General features: G+C 42.8%; 1 protein-coding gene across 1 annotated transcript in view; it reads right to left on the bottom strand.

Annotated features, from left to right (window-relative positions):
• The window catches only part of DOCK5 (dedicator of cytokinesis 5), a 181,877-nt gene that overhangs the window by 49,473 nt on the left and 113,406 nt on the right, over window positions 1–18,998 (bottom strand). The window contains exons 25-31 of the mRNA XM_035022587.1: window positions 18,606–18,712; window positions 16,478–16,614; window positions 11,927–12,022; window positions 5,994–6,092; window positions 2,987–3,081; window positions 1,556–1,634; window positions 27–127 (exon numbers count right to left, since the gene is read on the bottom strand). Of these exons, the coding sequence (XP_034878478.1) occupies window positions 27–127; window positions 1,556–1,634; window positions 2,987–3,081; window positions 5,994–6,092; window positions 11,927–12,022; window positions 16,478–16,614; window positions 18,606–18,712 (714 nt within the window). The remainder of the gene's footprint in view (window positions 1–26; window positions 128–1,555; window positions 1,635–2,986; window positions 3,082–5,993; window positions 6,093–11,926; window positions 12,023–16,477; window positions 16,615–18,605; window positions 18,713–18,998) is intronic.

Here is an 18,998-nt window from a genome sequence, read left to right as displayed (position 1 = left end):
TTAAGCAAGTTTAAGAGGGCACTTACTTTTTGACAATTTTGTTGCGCTTGGCTTGAGAGAAGTTTTCAAGCTGAAGGGACTCGTGGGTGAGAAATGCTACTGCCAAATGGAAGTAATTGTTCCAGAGCTGCTCAAAATTGATTGTGTGGGTGAAAAGAAATGGAAAATAACATTAATATGGGTCAGAGTAAAACAGTGCCACATGGTAGAAATTTACTCACAGGAAGTAAGGAAAGAAACAAAATAAAATCCACCAGGCCCCTTTTCCTTTCTCATGTTTCAGTTATTCAACCCTGAAAGTTTTAACACTTACTATTAAGCTTTTTTTTTTTTTAAATCCAGACTATTCTATTTGTCTTTACTCCTGAGATAGGGGAAAACTGCTGCCAAGAAGTGCACCTATTTATAGTGAGTAGTTTGGCAATATATATCAAAAGCCTTAAAATTCTGCCAACTTCTGAAACAGTAAATACTTTAGGACTTTATCCTGGCAAAATAATCATGGGTATTTAAAAATATTTAAAGCAAGGAAGGCCTTCACAGTGTTACTTAAATAACAGAAGACGGAAACAGTCTAAATGTTCATAAGAAGAATTTGGTTAAATAAATCATGGCCCAGCCGTGCAACGGACTGTACTCAGCCATTAAAAATACTGTGAAAACATTTAATATCATTGAAAAGATGATAGAAAAAAATTATATTAATAGGTTGCCAAAGAACTGCACAGCTTGATTCCACTTTGGCATATACACACACACACGTACATATACATACATACACACATATATATTATATATATATATTATATATATATGTGTATATATATATTATTTCTAACCAGCAAATATAGATATTCCACTTTAGCTCATATAGACACACACACATACGTATGTATATATAAATACATATGTAATCTCCTCTTCTGATGACTCTCCACTCTTAAAGTTCCACAGATATAAACAAAGCCACATGACACAGCAAAAGCACATCACCAAGAACTGTTTGCACCATGGGAGCAGGGAACTTGTCTGCCTTCACCGGGGCCTAGAATGGTACCCTGTACCTATAATTAGTCTCATATTTGTTGGATGAATGAAGATGGAGCTAGGGGTCACTTGTTTCACTACCACTTTGGATTTTCACACAAGTGTGTATATGAACCCCTCCTTAGAAACGAAACCACTCGTAGGCAGAGAAATGTCTGCATGTCCATCTGCAAGCACATGTGTATGTGTGTATTTGTGTTACATTAACGGCAGAAGGTAGGATTATTTGTCTTTCCATTTTTTTCTTTTTCCTTAGCCATATTTTCTACTATTACTTTTTAAAAAAAAAACAAACCTGTATTAGTTATACAGAAAAAAAAAAAAACTCTACTTGACTGTGTCTGGAGGACAGAGTGACAGGAATGTGTGCTTAAGGGAAAGGAGAAAAAACAAGAAAACTGTTTGCACTTGAAAATGATAAAATTTGAAGTGACATTTTCCAAAATGCCACAGTTGTCTTGCTGTGGCTGAGAATTCAAGGAACTTCCTAGGTGAGCAGCATGCTTACCTGAAGTTCAAAGCTTGTCTGATCCATAAAGAACTTTGTGAGAACCTCAGTAAACTGATTTATCGCATGGAGGAAAACTCTGTGGAAGGAAAATATCAGATAAGGAAGGCAACTTTCTGCTCTTCCAAACATCTCCCAACTACGTGAAAAACCAAAGCAATCTAAACCTGGATTTGGCAACATGAGACCCTTAGCTCTATCAAGGTCATCAGAGACCAACGCCAAAGTAGACTGCAGAGGACACTCAAGTGCAGTTTCTAGAACTGACTACAAGAGCCACTCAAGGCTGCATCACCATTTAGCCACTTGAGGGTAGAGCTGGGATGATCAAACAGATCCCCTGAGCCTCAGACAGGGTTTTGCACTCTATTGCGATGCTTCTCTTTTCAAGTCTAGTGATACTGATGAGAGTTTTTCTTTAATCTGTACGTAGTTGGGAAGGGTTTTTCTAATCAGGTATGTGGAGTTAACAGCTCTTATAATGGTTTACTTTATTTAGTTCTTTCAAAAAATTCTGAAATCTTATTTGATATCTATAAGTGTGTATATGTATATATACACATATATATATACATATCACACACACACACACATATATATACATATATATAAAACTCTGAAACTCTGAAAAGATATATATATTCAGTTCATTTTGCTCCCATTCACCAAGTATTTGTTACAGTCCAACAACTGCAAAGCACTGGCTTAGGTTTCACCTTGAAAGAGAGGGTTCCTGGTCTGAAGATGTTTACAACTCGGTGGGGGTCACTTGTGAATCTGTAAATCTAACCATGACCCAACAAAGAATATGGAAAATTCGGTGGAGGGGGTATCGAAGAGGTACGGGACATCAAAGGAAGAGAATGCCACATCCAGGTCAGAAAGGCTTCCTCTGGAGATGGCATTTGAGAAGGACGTTGAATGGTGGCACGCTGACAGCCAGCGGTTACATGGGAAGGCACCGCAGGTGGAAGAAGCAGCCCAACAGAAGGCACAGAACACATCCAGGGACCAGGAAGAGGCCAGTTTGGTTGGAGTGCAGGCTGTCTACTGAGGGAAAGAGTGGAAGGTAAGGCTAGAAAAGCAGGGTGGGCCAGGCCACAGAGGCCCTGCCTGTCCTGACGATGAAGGCAGCATGGAGCCACGGAAGGGTGTTGTGGGAGAGCTGGGGAGGAGGTGGACAGGAGGGCAATGAGGAGATTCCACCAGAGCTGAAAGCCCGAGGCGGGGCAGCTACAACAGCCCAGGGGAAAGCAAGAACGCGAGCCCAGAACGAGCATCCCAGCAACGGGAGGCTCCTTACTCTACCGGGCATGATGTCCTGCCCAGAGATTCAACAGCACTCTCTGAAGGTCAGATAACTGGTCACCTGGTCACGAGAGCCAAGTATTCAGGGTCAAAGGCCGCAGGCCCGGCCCTGGGCCATCTTACCTGTTCTGTGTCATATTCATGACCATCCAGTCTTTGGCATAGACATTCTTTCCAATCAGATCCTTAAACATGATGAAAGTCTCCATGAGGAAATCCTGCAGAGAACAGAGGAGGAACATCTGGGGGAAAACTAGGGGACAGGAGGGAGCGTGGCATCAGAACAAGACATCCCTGGTCCATGATTACAGCCTATCTTTTAAATGAGGGTTTTTAGGGACCTGACAAGGACAAAAATGATAAAACTGAGGCTGTGAAAAGGTAAAAGACTTGCTGAGGGCTGTAGAGACTGGGTGGTGGGAGAGCGGGAAAGAGAATGTGGGGTTCTGGACCCCAAATTTAGAGCCATGGTGTCTTTAGCCCTCTGCTGCCAAGTTTGTCCAAACAGATCTACTGCACTTAAAATGAATTTACCAGCAATTGTGATACGTCTTGTAACTCTGAGCCCAATTCTCCTTTATTATTATTAGAACAGAAGAAAACCACTATAAATAAAAAGCAAAGTCATGATTCTTCCTATTCCAGAAACGTTCCCAGGGGTAGCTTGGGAAAGGGCCTAAAGGGTCCTAAAAAAGCGTGAGTAGCAGTGGGTTGCGATGACAGTAATAACTTAATAACAAAAGAACACAGAGCACAGTATCTGCAGAACAGCTACTCGACTCAAAAGGGGACTGTGAGCAAAAAGCAACTTAGAATGATTTGGACTAAAAGTCAAAGCTAAAAAGTTTTGAAAGCCTTTTATTTATTAGTTAGTTAAATTTAGACATTTTCCACGTGGATTCCGGAGTTGAAAATCCAGGCCAATTCCTCTGGCACTAAACCTCACAGTTCTATCTCATGGATTACATCATGTAGCAGAAGGAGTGCGGGAGTTGGGAAGCAGGCGGCCTGGGTTCTATTTTCAAACGCTGTTCCTCCAAGACGGTGGGCAAGATGGCCAACTTCCGGCACGCAGGCCGCCAGACAGCACCGGAGTGCCAACGATCCTGGTGGGAAGTCTCTGCGACCCTTGACTCTTCCTCCGGCTCAACAGAGAGTCAAACTTTTCTATCCTCAATTCTCAAATCATAGACATACCTCATGAGTTTTAAAATTTCTCATCATACATTTGAAGTATACCCACCAATTTACTAACTATTCTATTAACTCTCTCAAATCAGTAAGTATTCGTGGTTTGTGAAGCAAGGATTAAGTTTAGAGGCTGGTTATCCACTCCTGATGCCGATTCTACATTCAACTCCTGGTAAACTAATTTAACTGGAAATAGCGATGGTATAATAAAGGTCATTGACAGCCTGTCCCAGGCCTTACTCTACCTCCAGCTTCCCAATGTCTTCCAAGTGATTTACTCAGAAGGCAGCAGGAGGGCGGGAAAGGGCAGTCCGCTGGAAGTCAAATGGCCTACGTGTACACCGCAGGCTTGCCCCTGATGACAATCGTTCCCTCACGCGGATAATAATCCTTTTTAAATTAGATAATACGGGGGAAAGAGCTTACCATTGTTTGGAAGACAGGAGTTAAACCTGGGTTTTTTTGCTTACTTAATGGAACCAAATTGTCAAGAGCTTGAATTTAGTTTAACTTCCCTTGTTCTACCTGCCTTCTGAAGGAATGGTCACTAGACTATAATAATAAAATTTTTATTATTATATAATAAAAGAGAATAATAAAATCACTACTATAGATAGCTGGCTTCATAGGCATTAACCACATGCCAAGCACGAAGCTTGGTAATTACCAGGTGTCGATTCAGTCGATACTCATTTACGTTAACCCTCAAAATAGGTGCTAGCTTATCGATAAGGTACCTGCGCTTTAGTGAAGCTAAACAGCTGGGCCAAAATTTCATAGAAGGAAGTAGAATGGCCAGAATGGACGTTCTAAAGTCTGTGTTCTTAAACCACCGTACCTTCTGCCTACGGAGGAGAAATACTGCTACCCTCAGCTTCCCTCCTCTGTTCCTAATTCTCTTGCCCTTGGTCTCCACAGGCACAGTGACCTATCGCCACGGGTCCCCACACCATCCTGCCTGCCAGAGCATGGCTTGAGTGGAGGCTCATAGAGGCCTCCAGATTAAGCCACACGCCATTACTACCACCACTGCTCCTACAAAAGACGCTCTCTCTGCCGTTCCTTGTGTGCTTTTCCATCATGTGGACCTCACAGAAAGGAAGGCGATTGGCAGAGAAGGAGCTGAATATCCTTGGGGGTACAGGCCACATACTACCAGTATAGTACAGATAGAAGGTAGAAAGAAGACTGGAAAATGCACAGATGGTGGGAGATTGTCCACAGCAAGGACACTGGATTGCTGATCCAGCTGTGTCGGGCCCACTGCTTTACAAGGTAAGATGATACTTTCAGGCACTTGTTAACAGCCACTAACAATTCCCTGAGGGGAAGGATCCTGGGGAAGCAGCCCGAGGCCTAACTTTGCGTCTTGGGCAACCTTTGGTTGTATTCCGAATAGTAATCACGAGAACAATTTTCTGGTTGAAAACAAAAGAGAATGGAATATTGTCAACTGAAGGTGACTATACTTGCCAGAGGGCAAATATCGCCTTAGAGGTGTTAGAAGGGGCAAGTATGTTTCCCTTTCCAGGGACTACTGAAAAGGATGATGCCAACCACATCTCCGAAGCAGTACTGTGCACTCTCTGCCTCCTAGAATCCTGGCCATGGCGTTAACAGCTAACTCTGAAAACAAGGTACTACTCTCTTCTGAGAGCAAAACAGATCTCCCAAATGGTTCCAAATAAGGGTTCTCTCTAGATCCAAGAGACTCAGAGGGCGGGTGAGGGCCTCTTGGTACATGTTTTGTAGTCTTCAAATGCTATCACAGAGAGAAAATAAGAATCAATCCTTCCCTTTTTGTACTCACTGTGGATAGTCATGCAGCTCTGGAGGTGGGTGGGAAGGGAATTCTGGACTCATGATGCTCAGTTTTGTTTTTGTTTTTGCCCAATATAAGAAGTCTTAGCGTTACCAGGACCCAGTGAAGACAACTTACAACGAGGTCTTGTCTGGTCTTGAAAGTGCTGATGTAGTGGCTGTAGTGACTGTCATCCATCTGCCGCAGGGTCGCAATCATACACGCCACAAAGCTCCCCTGGAAGGACAGGAGAGACACAGATCCAAGACCCCTCAGACCACCCGCTGACAGACCAAGGTCTGTGCGCAGGTACTCTGGCTGTCTCCTCCCAGTTACCGAAACAGGGACCCTACCAACCTGGAAACATTGTGCGTGCTGAAGGCCTAAAATGCACTCGCTTTGCTGTTTCTGCTTAAAATAACCTCCTCCAGGTTTGAGTTAAGGAATGTGGAGGGCTCTGCTCGGCCCTTTAATAGTATGACTTGCAGAGTCCTGTAGGTCAACGGACACTGACTCTGAGATCTCAGCTATATCACTAGTTGAAATACCACCGCCTGGGGCCTTTGAGTTTCTTGTTGAGACAGAGTTGTAGCCCGTGGAGAAATGTCTGATATAGCACAAATTTAATTTTGGAGGAATGCAAGGAGGAAAAAGAGATTGTAAAACTGAGAGCAGAAGAGCAGAGAGATGGGGAAATGAGTGCTCCCAGCTAGAGCACTTCAATGTCGTTCTTCCAGTAACAGAATCCTTCAGACAGTTACATCCAGCATGTTATGCATGTGTGATTACACACGGGGTTTGAAGAAAGGGACTGAATAACTTGATGATTAACATCAATTTATATTTTTGAAGTCAGACATTACACAGTCTATGTGCTTTCCCCTCATCCAATCATATTTGAATCACACACTTAGTTTTCTGGCCAGAGGGCAAATATCTAGGGGGAATGCCCTCCTGTATTTATATGGTTATTTAAATGAACTGGCATAGAGAAGATGAATATACAGCTATTTTGGGGATGGAAGGAATGACTTCCTAAACATAAAAACAATCAAAGAATACTCTGAATGAATGCCTTAGTCTCTTTGGTTTAAAAAGTTTTAACTTTTCTAATTATAAAAGCAATGTGAATTTATTGTCCGAAGACTTCTGATATACAGTACCAACCACAGAGTCTGCATTCCCGTCATTATCTAATACTACTTGCTTCTCCAGGCCTTTGCCTATTCTGGGTCTCTGCGTTTTATTTAATTTCATTTTTGGTTAATTTGCATTTCCTTTGTTCCGAATTACATATTCTATCTCTTTGTTGGTTGGCCATTTGTTTTTATCATTTTGCTGTTTGCTCATATTCTTTACCCATTTTTCTACTAAAATATCCTTTTTTTTTAAAGATTTTATTTATTTATTTGAGAGAGAGAGAATGAGAGACAGAGAGCACGAGAGGGAAGAGGGTCAGAAGGAGAAGCAGACCCCCTGCCAAGCAGGGAGCCCGATGTGGGACTCGATCCCGGGACTCCAGGATCATGACCTGAGCTGAAGGCAGTCGCTTAACCAACTGAGCCACCCAGGCGCCCTAAAATAACCTTTTTTTTAACGGTTTGTAATAGGTCTTTATATATTAAGGCTATTAGCCACGCGGCACAGATTTTACAAATAATTTTTGGAGTTTGGTGCTTGACATTTAATTTGCTTATATATATATTTTCACATATAGGGGCTTAGTTTTTTTATCTAGTAAACTTCATCTTTTTTTTTTATAGTAGCCTTCCTATTTTTAAAAATTCATGAATCTCTTTTCTCTTAAAAATAGGTATAGAAAAAGAAGTATGGGTGAATGGAATTAAGAGCACACTTATCATGATAAGCACTGAGAAATGTATAGAATCATTTGGGTTTTGTTTTTTTTTAAGATTTTATTTATTTATTTGACAGAGAGAGACACAGCGAGAGAGGGAACACAAGCAGGGGGAGTGGTAGAGGGAGAAGCAGGCTTCCTGCAGAGCAGGGAGCCCGATGTGGGGCTCCATCCCAGGATCCTGGGATCATGACCTGAGCCGAAGGCAGACGCTCAACGACTGAGCCACTCAGGTGCCCCTAGAACTGTTGAATCACTATTTTGTACACCTGAAACTAATATAACCTCTGTTAATTATAATGGAATTTTTAAAAGTATAGGTTATGTTTTCTTCTAGCTGCTTCATTTTTTTTTTTTTTTACATTGAACTTTCATTCCATCTGAAATTTATTTTTTTGGATATAGCATGAAATAAAAGTCAAACTTTTTTCCACATTGTTCATATATTTTCCAAATCACATTTACTAAAAATCTTCACTTTCCCTATTGAAAGGTAATAGAATTTTCATATAATCTAAAGTCGCCTTTTAAATTCTCTCAGTTCTGTTCTGTGGATTTATGTACTCTATTCCATAAGTCCAACACTATTTTAATTCTTGTAGCTAATTATAATGTTTTCAAATCTGACAGGCAAGCCCCCCACTATTCTATTTGGCTATTCATTTATGTGTATCTTGTATTTATTTTCTTAAAAGTTTTAATTTATTTATTCATTTAACAGGGGGCTCAAACTCACAACCCCAAGATCAAGAGTTGCACACTCTTCTGACTTAGCCAGCCAGGGGCCCCATCTTGTATTTATTTTTACTCTCATATTTTTGTGACTGAGTTAAATGGGATTTTTCTTTTACAATCCCTAAAGAGCTACTGTAGTTATATAGAAAGGCCACTGAATAGTGTTTGTTTATTCTGAAACTGGTCAGTTTAATAAATTGTTCATTACTGTTGTTAAAATTTTGTTAGGTCTCTTGGGTTTCCTAGAAATGGTAGTCATTTCACTAAAAATGACAATTATGAAAATTATTTCCTCCTTTTTCAATAGTCATACTAAGTTCATATATATAATATGTATATGTGCATGCATTTGTGTTATTACATTGGCTACAATTTATAGAAAAATGCTAAACAGTGTTGACATTTAACATCTTGATTCTCCTTTTTATGACCATCAAGTAATAGGTTGCCTAGTGACTGCATGTTAACATCTCCTTCCATTAATTTGGAATAGATGTTACATCCATCACATATATTTTGGCATCTATGGAAATAGTCATAAAGCTTTTTTCCTTTTGTTCAATTGATGTATTTTATTAACAGATCCTTTACTGAAAATATTTTTTATCTTTTTTTCTTTTTTTTTAAAGTAGGCTCCATGCCCACTGGCGGGCTTGAACTCACGACTCTGAGATCCAGGCCTGAGCTGAGATCAAGAGTCAGATGCTTAACCGACTGAGCCACCCAGGCGCCTCTAACGGGTCCTCTAATACTTAACTATTCTTGAGTATGAGAATAAGCTCAATTAAGCCACATATATCATATTCATTCACTTATTTATTTGCATATTTCTCTTTGTGGCTGTATTTTTGTCTCTTTGTCTGTTTTTTCCCTTGCTTTTCTCCTTACTAGGTTTATCTTTCTCCAGCATTCTTTCTTTGCTTTTCTTGGCATCTCTACCACTCCCTGTATATCAGCCATTACCCCTCCCATCATCTTATTTTAACAGAAACATGACAGGGATCCTGCTCCTTCACACTCAAATCCCCACCCTTCTCTTCAAACACACTGAGCCAAGATTCTTGAGTTGGCTTAAACAAGTAAGATAATGAACGATTTCACTACTAAAAGAAGCTGAAGAGGTACATTTAAATTAAGATGTTAAGTATTACCTGAAAACCAAGCTATCATTTCCTAAACAACACAGTTCTCAACCTGCCTTTCTTTATATGTTCTTTAAACACATGGCAGCAATGGGTTGACAATAACAATGAAGGGTACGTCCAGGTCTACACCTTTAGTATGAGATCTGAATCCTTTCATGTTTTGGATCACCTGGAGTCTTAACCTAGTGGGTACCTCTCTACATTCCTATTTGGATCAGCTCTGTCACCAGATGTGACTCTTATACGAGGGACATCTTGAGATTTCTGCCCTGGTCTTTGCCTCTGCCTGAAAGGCCCCTCCCCACACCTCCACACTACCCCCTCTACCTTCTCCAAGTCTTTGTCCAAATTTTCCCTTCTCATGAAAATCATTCTTAATCAACTCATTTAAATTTGTAACTCTCCCACCTTGACTGCCCTCATCCTGCTCATTTTTTTTTCTTCATGGCACGTATCTTATTTTTTGTTATTGGTATTGCTAGAATATAAACTTCGCTAAGGTAGTGATTTTTGTCTGTTTTGTTCCCTAATCTCCCTCCAGTGTCTAGAATTAGTTCCTGGCTTAGAGTAGTTTCTTAACACCTATTGGTTGAATAAATAAATGGCTATTATTGACTCACCATTTGGGATGGTTCTTTGCCTTCTGTCCTCTAAATAAGATCAAATCATAGCTTTTACCAGCATAAGTAAAAGATGCTTCATTTTAATGATGATACAATATGGTCTTCCAACAGTTACCTCTGGTTGCAAAGGTACTTTTTCTTTGACATCTAATTGAGGCCCAGGAGGTGGAGAGGAAGAGGCCACGGCAACCAGATGTTTCTAAAAACATGCTAATCACAAGTTCTTTCAAATATGTGTTTTTCTTTAAACCAAAAGGGCTGGATGGTACCACAGGGCACCAATCTACAAGCACGCTACACAGCAGTGGAAGTGCAACGCGGGGGAAGATGGAACTGAGCAGAATTCCTCTCCTTGCGACTACAGTGCATAGTTGGAAAGCATAACCTGGTAAGCTGCCCAGGGTCCGGGCGGCCGCCATGCACGGCCTCGGCAGCAGGCTGGCTGCCTGGGACCCAGACCCCAATTCAACCCCCTGGTGGTCTTGCAACCTCAGGCAGGTTTCGTAGCCTCTCTCTGCAAGTTTCCTGATTTGAAAAATGCAGCTAAAGAACGAACTACCTCCTGAGATCTGTGTGAGGCTTCCGTGAAATGTAAAGTGCTGGGGTGCCTGGGGGACTCAGTCAGTTAAGCATCTGCCCTCGGCTCAGGTCATGATCCCAGGGTCCTGGGATTGAGCCCCACATAGGGCTCCCTGCTCAGCGGGAAGCCTGTTTCTCCCTCTCTCCAACTTGTGCTCTCTCTCAAATAAAATCTTAAAAAAAATAAAAAGAAATGTAAAGTGCTTAAAATAATTTCTGACAGATTAAAAAAAAAAAACCCAAACCAGCTAATGACTACTAGTATTATCATCACTACAGCTAGGAGTACTAATACTGTTCCTATTATCATTCTAACAAGGGTAGATCCAGAGGAGCATGTGAGAATTAGAACGCAATTACTACTTGAGATAACAGAGGAAGGACTGAATGCAGCCACCACAACCCTTCATCTTCTGCTCACAAAAGCTCATGTTGTCCTTAAATGAAATATTCAACAAAGGGCGCCTGGGTGGCTCAGCCGTTAAGCGTCTGCCTTCGGCTCAGCTCATGATCCCAGGGGTCCTGGGATGGAGCCCCACGTCGGGCTCCCTGCTCAGCGGGGAGCCTGCTTCTCCCTCTCCCACTCCCCCTGCTTGTGTTCCCTCTCTCGCTGTGTCTCTCTCTGTCAAATAAATAAGTAAAATCTTAAAAAAAAAAAAAAAAAAGAAAGAAACAGTCAACAAATATTAAAAGAGCATGAGATCAAATGGGTACTGAGTTTGCCTACCTGGGGAGCCCACACGTCTCAGTCTCTGCTGTAACGTATTACAACAGGCTTGTCTAATGTTCAGAACGGATCTGTACACTTTGTGTTTACAGGGTCCCCAAAAACTCTCCCCCCTTAACCTCTCCCACCACCCTGTTGGAGCATTTTCCCTCAAGAGAAAATCAGTGTTGGAATCAAGATCCGCGGGCGGTTAGAACCAAGGTCACTCAGGAGGGCTGGGAAGTTCTAGAGCCTGCTCATTGCCCCTGGCAGCTGTGATGCACAGCATGCAGGCAGATGGTGAACTGGGATGAGTGGGGCCTGTGGGAATCTGGTCCCAAGACGCTGGTCCAGAGGACTCCCAATGGGCGGGTGGGACACTGAGAAGCCGGAGTGGCCGCGTGGTCCCCTGACGTGATACTCACAATATGGGGAGATTGTCGGCTCATCCCAATCACGGTCCGGTTAATCCTTCTCAGCAGCCGTTCCATTATCAGCTGGATGTGCATCGCCGTGGGGCCCTGTGGAGGAAACACAGGAATTGACCCCACTTCTTCTGACTCAGCTTCACTTTTCCTCAACAAACCTTTGAAGGGTGAGTTTTCTCTTTAAGTCTCATTCTGGCTCTTCCCTGCAAACCAATCTCTTGTCCAAAAAGGGGAAAAGAAGTTCACAGATGAACACATACTGTTACTTGGGAATCGGCTGAAAATGATTAGGTATCCCATGTAAAAGCTGAGTGTGGGGATGCAGGGGAGAACGCCTCCCTAGTAACCCAGACCTTTCGCGCTCACTGCAGGGTCACTGTGACCACCAACTCAGTGTAGTTCTGGGGGGACACCCCTGGCATGAGAAGTCAGTCCTGATGCTGAGTACATGGGGTGGCCCAGGAGAACTAGGCACGTGCATGGGAATGAAAAGGTAAAAATTTAACATTCTTGCCACCTTCTGTGTAGGAAGAAAAAAAAACCCAAGAAATTCAAGTCAAGGAGGTTGGTATTGACTGAATGTATGTGTTCAAAAGTCATATGCTGGGGGCATCTGACTGGCTCGATCGGTAGAGCATGTGGCTCTTGATCTTGGGGTTGTCTGAGCCACACACGGGGCACAGAGATTACTTTAAAAAATTCTTTTTTTAGCTAAAAAAAGTTCTGGAAACCCCACAAAAGTCATATGCTGGTGCTTTAACTTCTCGTGTGATGGTAGAGATGGATTTTGGGGAGGCAATTAGGTCATGAAGGCAGGGCCCTGGTCTTACAGGGTTAATGTCCTTATAAGGAGACACCAGAGAGCTGGCCTTTTCTCTCGCCACACATATGCTGAGGAAAAGCCACGTGAGGACAGAGAGCCAGCAACCATCTTCAGGCCAGGAGGGGGCCCCTCCCCAGGAACCGGACCACATGGGCACCCTGACTTTGGACTTCCAGCCGCCAGAACCACGGGAAATAAATATCCGTTGTTTAAGCTGCCCTGTCTAGGGTGTTTTGTTTTGGCAGCCTGAGAAGACTAACACAAGAATTTAATATTTTGACTTTGTCATGTGTCACTCTGAGCAATTATTTAACTTTGTTGAGCCTCTGTATTCATAGCTGGGATACAAAAGGTTCCCTTACAGGAATTAGCTGAGCTGGTATACACAACAAACAGTGCCTCACAAATACGTATTTTTTTTTAAGATTTTATTTATTTATTTGAAAGAGAAAGGTAGAGCACAGAGGGAGATGGAGAGGGAGAAGCAGACTCCCTGCTGAGCAGGGAGCCCGATGCGGGGCTCGATCCCAGGACCCTGGGATCATGACCTGAGCCAAAGGCAGACGCCCAACGACTGAGCCACCCAGGGGCCCCACAAATACGTATTCTTTATTTTTCCTTCTCTCCTTCTTGTGATTTGATGTTATACTCATTCAGCTCCAAGTTAGCAATACACAACCTTGTCTTTCAAAGCTTTTATCCATTCTTGCTTCATGATAGATATTTTGAAACTCCTGGTTAATGCTTCAAGATAACTAAATCACTACTATATATAGTTTTATTAAAATATCAAGTATTGTTAGCTTCCCTTTCGTGCATCCCTTCTTTCCTTCTTTGTTTTTATTATATATTCACCTGCTTCCCATTTCTTTGAGGGAATGTGATCCATAAAACCTGCCTCTCTGTTGAGGCATTTTACCCTCTATTATGTAACAAGACCACACCCCAGACCTGGCTAGGTATGTGAGTCCTGTGCTGGCCCCACGTGGAGGTAGGAGAAGCAATCAGGCATTCTCTGAGCCCTTCAGAGATTCACCTCCAGCAGAAGAGCTGGGGCTTGAAGATAAATAAGCAAAACACAGGATCCTCCTAGAAGGTCAGCTCCATGAAGGCAGGCTGCTTGCTTCTCTTGTTCACTGCTGCACTCTTAGACCTATCACAGTGCCCAGCGCGAGGGAGCTGCTTAAGACCTGTCTGCGAACTGAATCATAACTCAGGATACAAAACGATAAGGACCTTAAGCAGGATGTAAGGAGAGCACAAAGGGAGTAGCAGACTGGGGGACTTAGGGCAGGACTGCACCAGGAGCGACCCCATGGAGGTGCTTACTGCAGGTGGACTTTGAAGAATTTGGACAGTGTGCAGATACAGCTTTGGGAAAAGAGGAAGCCTGGATTATTAAAACAAAGGCATAGGAATCATGTCAGTAATTAGAGCCTGGAATTAACTGAGGAGATGAGGGGATAGGGGAAGACATACAGGGTTGGTTTGAACATTTAAGAATGCTTATGGTGGGGGATAAAACTGTATCATTATCAATACCAAGAAATTATCAGATTTACTACTTTAACAGAAGCTCCAAGATCAATAATCTTGAATGCTTCTGCTCATTACAGGGAACCTTATCAGGAAGACAAAAAAAAAAGTTTATTCAACACAATTAAATCTTTCAGCGTAAGACGTAAATACATTCAAGTCATTTCCAAAGAGTCCTTCTGTGTCGTAAGAAGGCAGGCAAAGATATTATATTAAAATTTTTATATTAAATATAAATCTTCACATTTAATTTTTTATTTATAATATAAACAGATATAAATATATTTATATCATAAATATATGAATATATTTACATTAAATATAAATTTTATGTTAAATTTATATTAAACATAAACATAATTGTATAATTATATATTTATATACATTTATATATTTTATATGTAATTTGTTTATATATTTATATGTAAATATATATTTAATACTGTCTAATTATATATTTATAAGTAATATAATTTTATATTAAATTTATATAAATATAAATATTTTTATAATTTATGTGTTACAACATATAGTATATAATACATATTATTCTTATAATATATAATAATACATATTTAAATGTAAATATAAATTTACGATAACAAATTTATATTAAAAAAGATATATTAAAAACAAAACATGGGGTGCCTGGGTAGCTCAGTCGGTTAAGTGACTACTTTTCCCTCTCCCTCTGCCCCTCCCCACCAGACTCGTGCTCTCTCTAATAAATAAAATCTTTACAAAAACAAAACAAAACAGTATCAGATGTGGAAGAGATCTAAGAGGCCATCTAGAACAATCCCTACATGTTATGGAATGGGAAACTGAGGCACCTGCAGATTTGTCTAAGGATACAGAGCCATACATGCGAATACCGGCATTAGAAAACAAACAGCGTGATTCCCATGTTTCAGATTAGCTTTGGATCATATACATAAACACTTCTAGAACACACTGGAGCCCTGCCTAAACCAAAGTCCCTGGCACACTGTTGCCAACCATAGCTTGAAGCTTCATTTTAGTATTTGGATTACCGAGTCATAAGAGTTACTTCTTAAAAATATTCTTATCATTATGAGCTGATTGGTCACATTTATTTATTTGTTGTAAAATCCTTGGTTAGGAATCAAATCCCCAATCATAAAATTCCTCAGGGAAATTTATTATATTTTATGTGGTTTCTAGAAACACATTTAAGGGAAAAAAAAAAGAAGGGGAACATGACCTATAATTAATAAATATCCAATAAATAATACAAATTGTAAGGTGGGCTGCAGGGGCTTGGGTAGAAAAGCCAATGGCGTTCTCCGGCACCTCCATGGCTGAGGCGTGAATTAGCAGAAATGCAGACATGCCCGTGTGAAGATGAGCAGATGAGACCAAACGGGTGGACCGGGAAAGGTGAGCTAAGAATTTAGCTATGGGAAACTGACAGAGTGTTTTCAGCTCCTTTAGCAGAACTGAATCTAAAGATATTGGTAAGGGAACAGGCATAGGCAAAGCGAAGAGTGTTTTCCTGCTCTGTGGGAACACTGATGCTAGGTAGCCCTTGTGGGGGGGTGGTAAGTACGGTTTGTGCTCAAGTGGACACATTCTGCCAACTTGTCCAGCCTCCTGAGAGGCGGCCCTGCCTAGGCTATGGGCTGTGCTATCTCTAGAGCGAGGTAAATCCAGGCAGATGCAGCCCCAGGGTTTCAGGGAGGATGGGTGCCCAGATCAGAGAGAAGATGTGAGATAAGAGACACATCATTTCCACTAGGCTCCAAAAGGAACGATCGGTGTCAGAAAGAGTATAAAAATGAGAGCATCTCAGAAGCCCGGGCACATCTACAACAGTCCTATCAGTACCAGAGGTAAAAGAGGGCCGAGGTTTCTGCATAAAAAATCTGAACAGGGCTCTGATTCTTCAAAGTCCCCTCAGGGATCTCAGTGGTGGACAAGCGGGGCAAACCAGCCCACAGCAGGCACCCCAGGAAGCGGACCTCTCCTGGACCTAGATTTGCAGTGCAGGCTCTGGCAAGATGAAGCCCCTCCGATCACCTCAAAACCAGCCCAGTCTGCCCCAGTACCCAGATTCTAAATGGCCTGGGCCAAGCCCTGAGCCGAGGAAGGCCCCGAAGTCATTCTTGCCCGAGGCAGAGGGACCCGTGTGTGCTGTGGTCTGCATCGGGGGTGATGACTCAACTCACCACATCCTTCCTGTCCAGCACTTCCAGGATGTTGCTCAGGAGCTGCGAGCTGGCCTCATGGTCGGGCTTGCTGGAGTTGTCATCTAACTGGCCGCTGAGCTGGTCTATCAGCAGCGGCAGCAGCACCTCTCTGCACTCTGGGGAAGAAGGTGCACCCCGCTCAGCAGCTGCAGCAGCCTCCCCTGAGGTGCCCCACTTCTGCCTGCAACTCTCCCTCTGCCCGATACCACAGCTGACCTCTGAGCTCCACCCAGCAGGAGCACAGCATCCTAGGCATGGGACTTCAGGCCTGTGGCTTGATTTTAAAAGCTAAGAAAAGTACGCCGATCACAGGCCCATAAACAAAAAGGTGTAGAGTATTCAACGATGTCTTTAGCTTTTTTAAAAAAAATGCCAACTTGGGGCGCCTGGGTGGCTCAGTCGTTAAGCGTCTGCCTTCGGCTCAGGTCATGATCCCAGGGTCCTGGGATCGAGTCCCACATCGGGCTCCCCGCTCTGCGGGAAGCCTGCTTCTCCCTCTCCCACTCCCCCTGCTTGTGTTCCCTCTCTCGCTCTCTCTTTCTATCAAATAAATAAATAAAATCTTTAAAAAAAAAAAAAAGCCAACTTGACAGCTGAAGGCTAAGTCCTACGAAAGGAATAAATTAAGCAAGTCACACTTTTCAAAAAATGTTGGAAAGTTTCCACCCGATGGAGAGAATTTACTCTAAAATTTGTATAAATACTAAGTGAGCTTTCCTAGGACATTTCAATGTGTTTCAAGGACATTCTGATCATGTTTTTGCAGGCAAATGGGCTTCACAACATAAGGGGTTATCTCTCTATGATGTCTTCCTTCTGGGATCCTCGCTATCAGAAGACATTATTACGATGAGGCCAGATGTTCTGGACGCTAACGGAAATGACTGTTAACAGTGAGAACACTTCCTCTAATTGGAACACATAGTGAATGCTTGCTCTGGTGCTCAAACACCCCATTTTATCATCTCATGTATCCTTTCCGCATGCTTAGAGGCAGAGATATCATAGCATACTAAGATGTCTAGTAATATTGTTTTCCACTTAAGAGCATTCACTAGCTTTATGCACACCCCCAACTGTGCCCTTGTAACAGATGGAATTTCTAAGCAAAAATTCACAGGGTCAGAAAGTATCAGAGCCAAAAGAAGCTACTGATGTGATCTAGTTCAAATCCTTCCCTCCATGGAAATGGAGGCTAAGACTTACAAAAGGTTCCTCGTGCGTCCCAAGTTACATAACCAGCCAGGGGCAAGGCCAGGAGGCCTGCCACCAACAACCCACTCACCTTTCCCTATTCCTGAGGAGTCTTATTGGTCCTCGGACCCTGCAGGCAATACATGCAACATGAGGTCACCCTCTGGGAGCCCCTGACCTAGTGGTATCTCCAAAAGAAATTCCCAGAGCAGCCCCTCCCTAGCAAGCCTTGGGTTTATTGGAGAAAGACCAGATATTGGGCCTCTTCCCCCTATCAGCTTTGGGACAAGAGCACAGTGATTTAGACTCAGTGGCTGTATGCTTGTCTCTAGTTACAAAATGAAGAGCATTTCATCCGTGTACGATTTTTCTCTCCTCCATGCCCTCTGGCTCCCCCACGGAGCCCCCCCCCACCAAAACCTGTGACTTCCAGCGTTTGCCAATCTCTGTGGTGTAAATACGACCACTGTGGCCCATTTTCAGCTCCTCACGTGACATGACCGAGCACGGAAATTAAGAAGAGATACACACAATCCGCCCTCCTGAGCCAGGACAGGGTGGGGGGCCAGCACACTCCTACACGGCTGCCCCCTGGCTTTTCAGGTTATGCAACAAGTACATGTCGAAGAAGACACATTTGTTGAAAAGAACCATCTTTCCTGCTTGCCTGCTACTTTCTGGGGTGTCCCATTCTGAGGACAAAGTTCTCTTAATTAATGAAAGACTGGACTGTTCTCATTAAAAAAAAAATGCATGATTTTATTCCCTTAGATCCTCTTGGGAATACTAAACTGACTCTGCGCCTTAAAACTGGTTTCTCAGGAGGTCCTTAAGTCCCAACCAACTACTGGCAAATGTCAATTAGCAGCGAGACTGGAATTTCGGGGCGCGGTACTTTTAGGTGGGGACATACCGGACTGCCAGAAAAGATTGCTCTCCACTATCTTGGTCATGCAGTTCAGTTTCTGGCGAACTAACTGGTTGTCAGGGATGCTTTGGATGAACTTGCAGAAGAGCACGCTGCAAGAGAGATCCCAGAGGTTAGTATTTTCCTTCTGTCACACTGAAGGTATCATTCCACGGCTCTCCTCGACTCTGAGATCCGGGTGTGGAGAGTTTTCCCTGGAAATCTCTCCCAGCGCCCTGCGAGTCTGCCCCTCGGAGGTAAAGCCGAGACTGTGTTGCACGCGCGCTACCGTGCTCAGCCTCAGAGCCACCTCTGTTTAAACCGCCCAAGCACGGTCACGCCCACCTGGGCTCTGTGGACCTGCCTGAACACTCCTGTTCTGCACAACCCCTTCCTGGC

This window comes from Mirounga leonina, unplaced genomic scaffold (genome assembly GCF_011800145.1).
Source record: "Mirounga leonina isolate KUSES-001 unplaced genomic scaffold, KU_Mleo_1.0 Mir_176, whole genome shotgun sequence".
Taxonomy (NCBI): Eukaryota; Metazoa; Chordata; class Mammalia; order Carnivora; family Phocidae; genus Mirounga; species Mirounga leonina.
The sequence above is the reverse complement of the archived record's forward strand: the minus strand, read 5'-3'. Positions and strand labels throughout refer to the sequence as shown.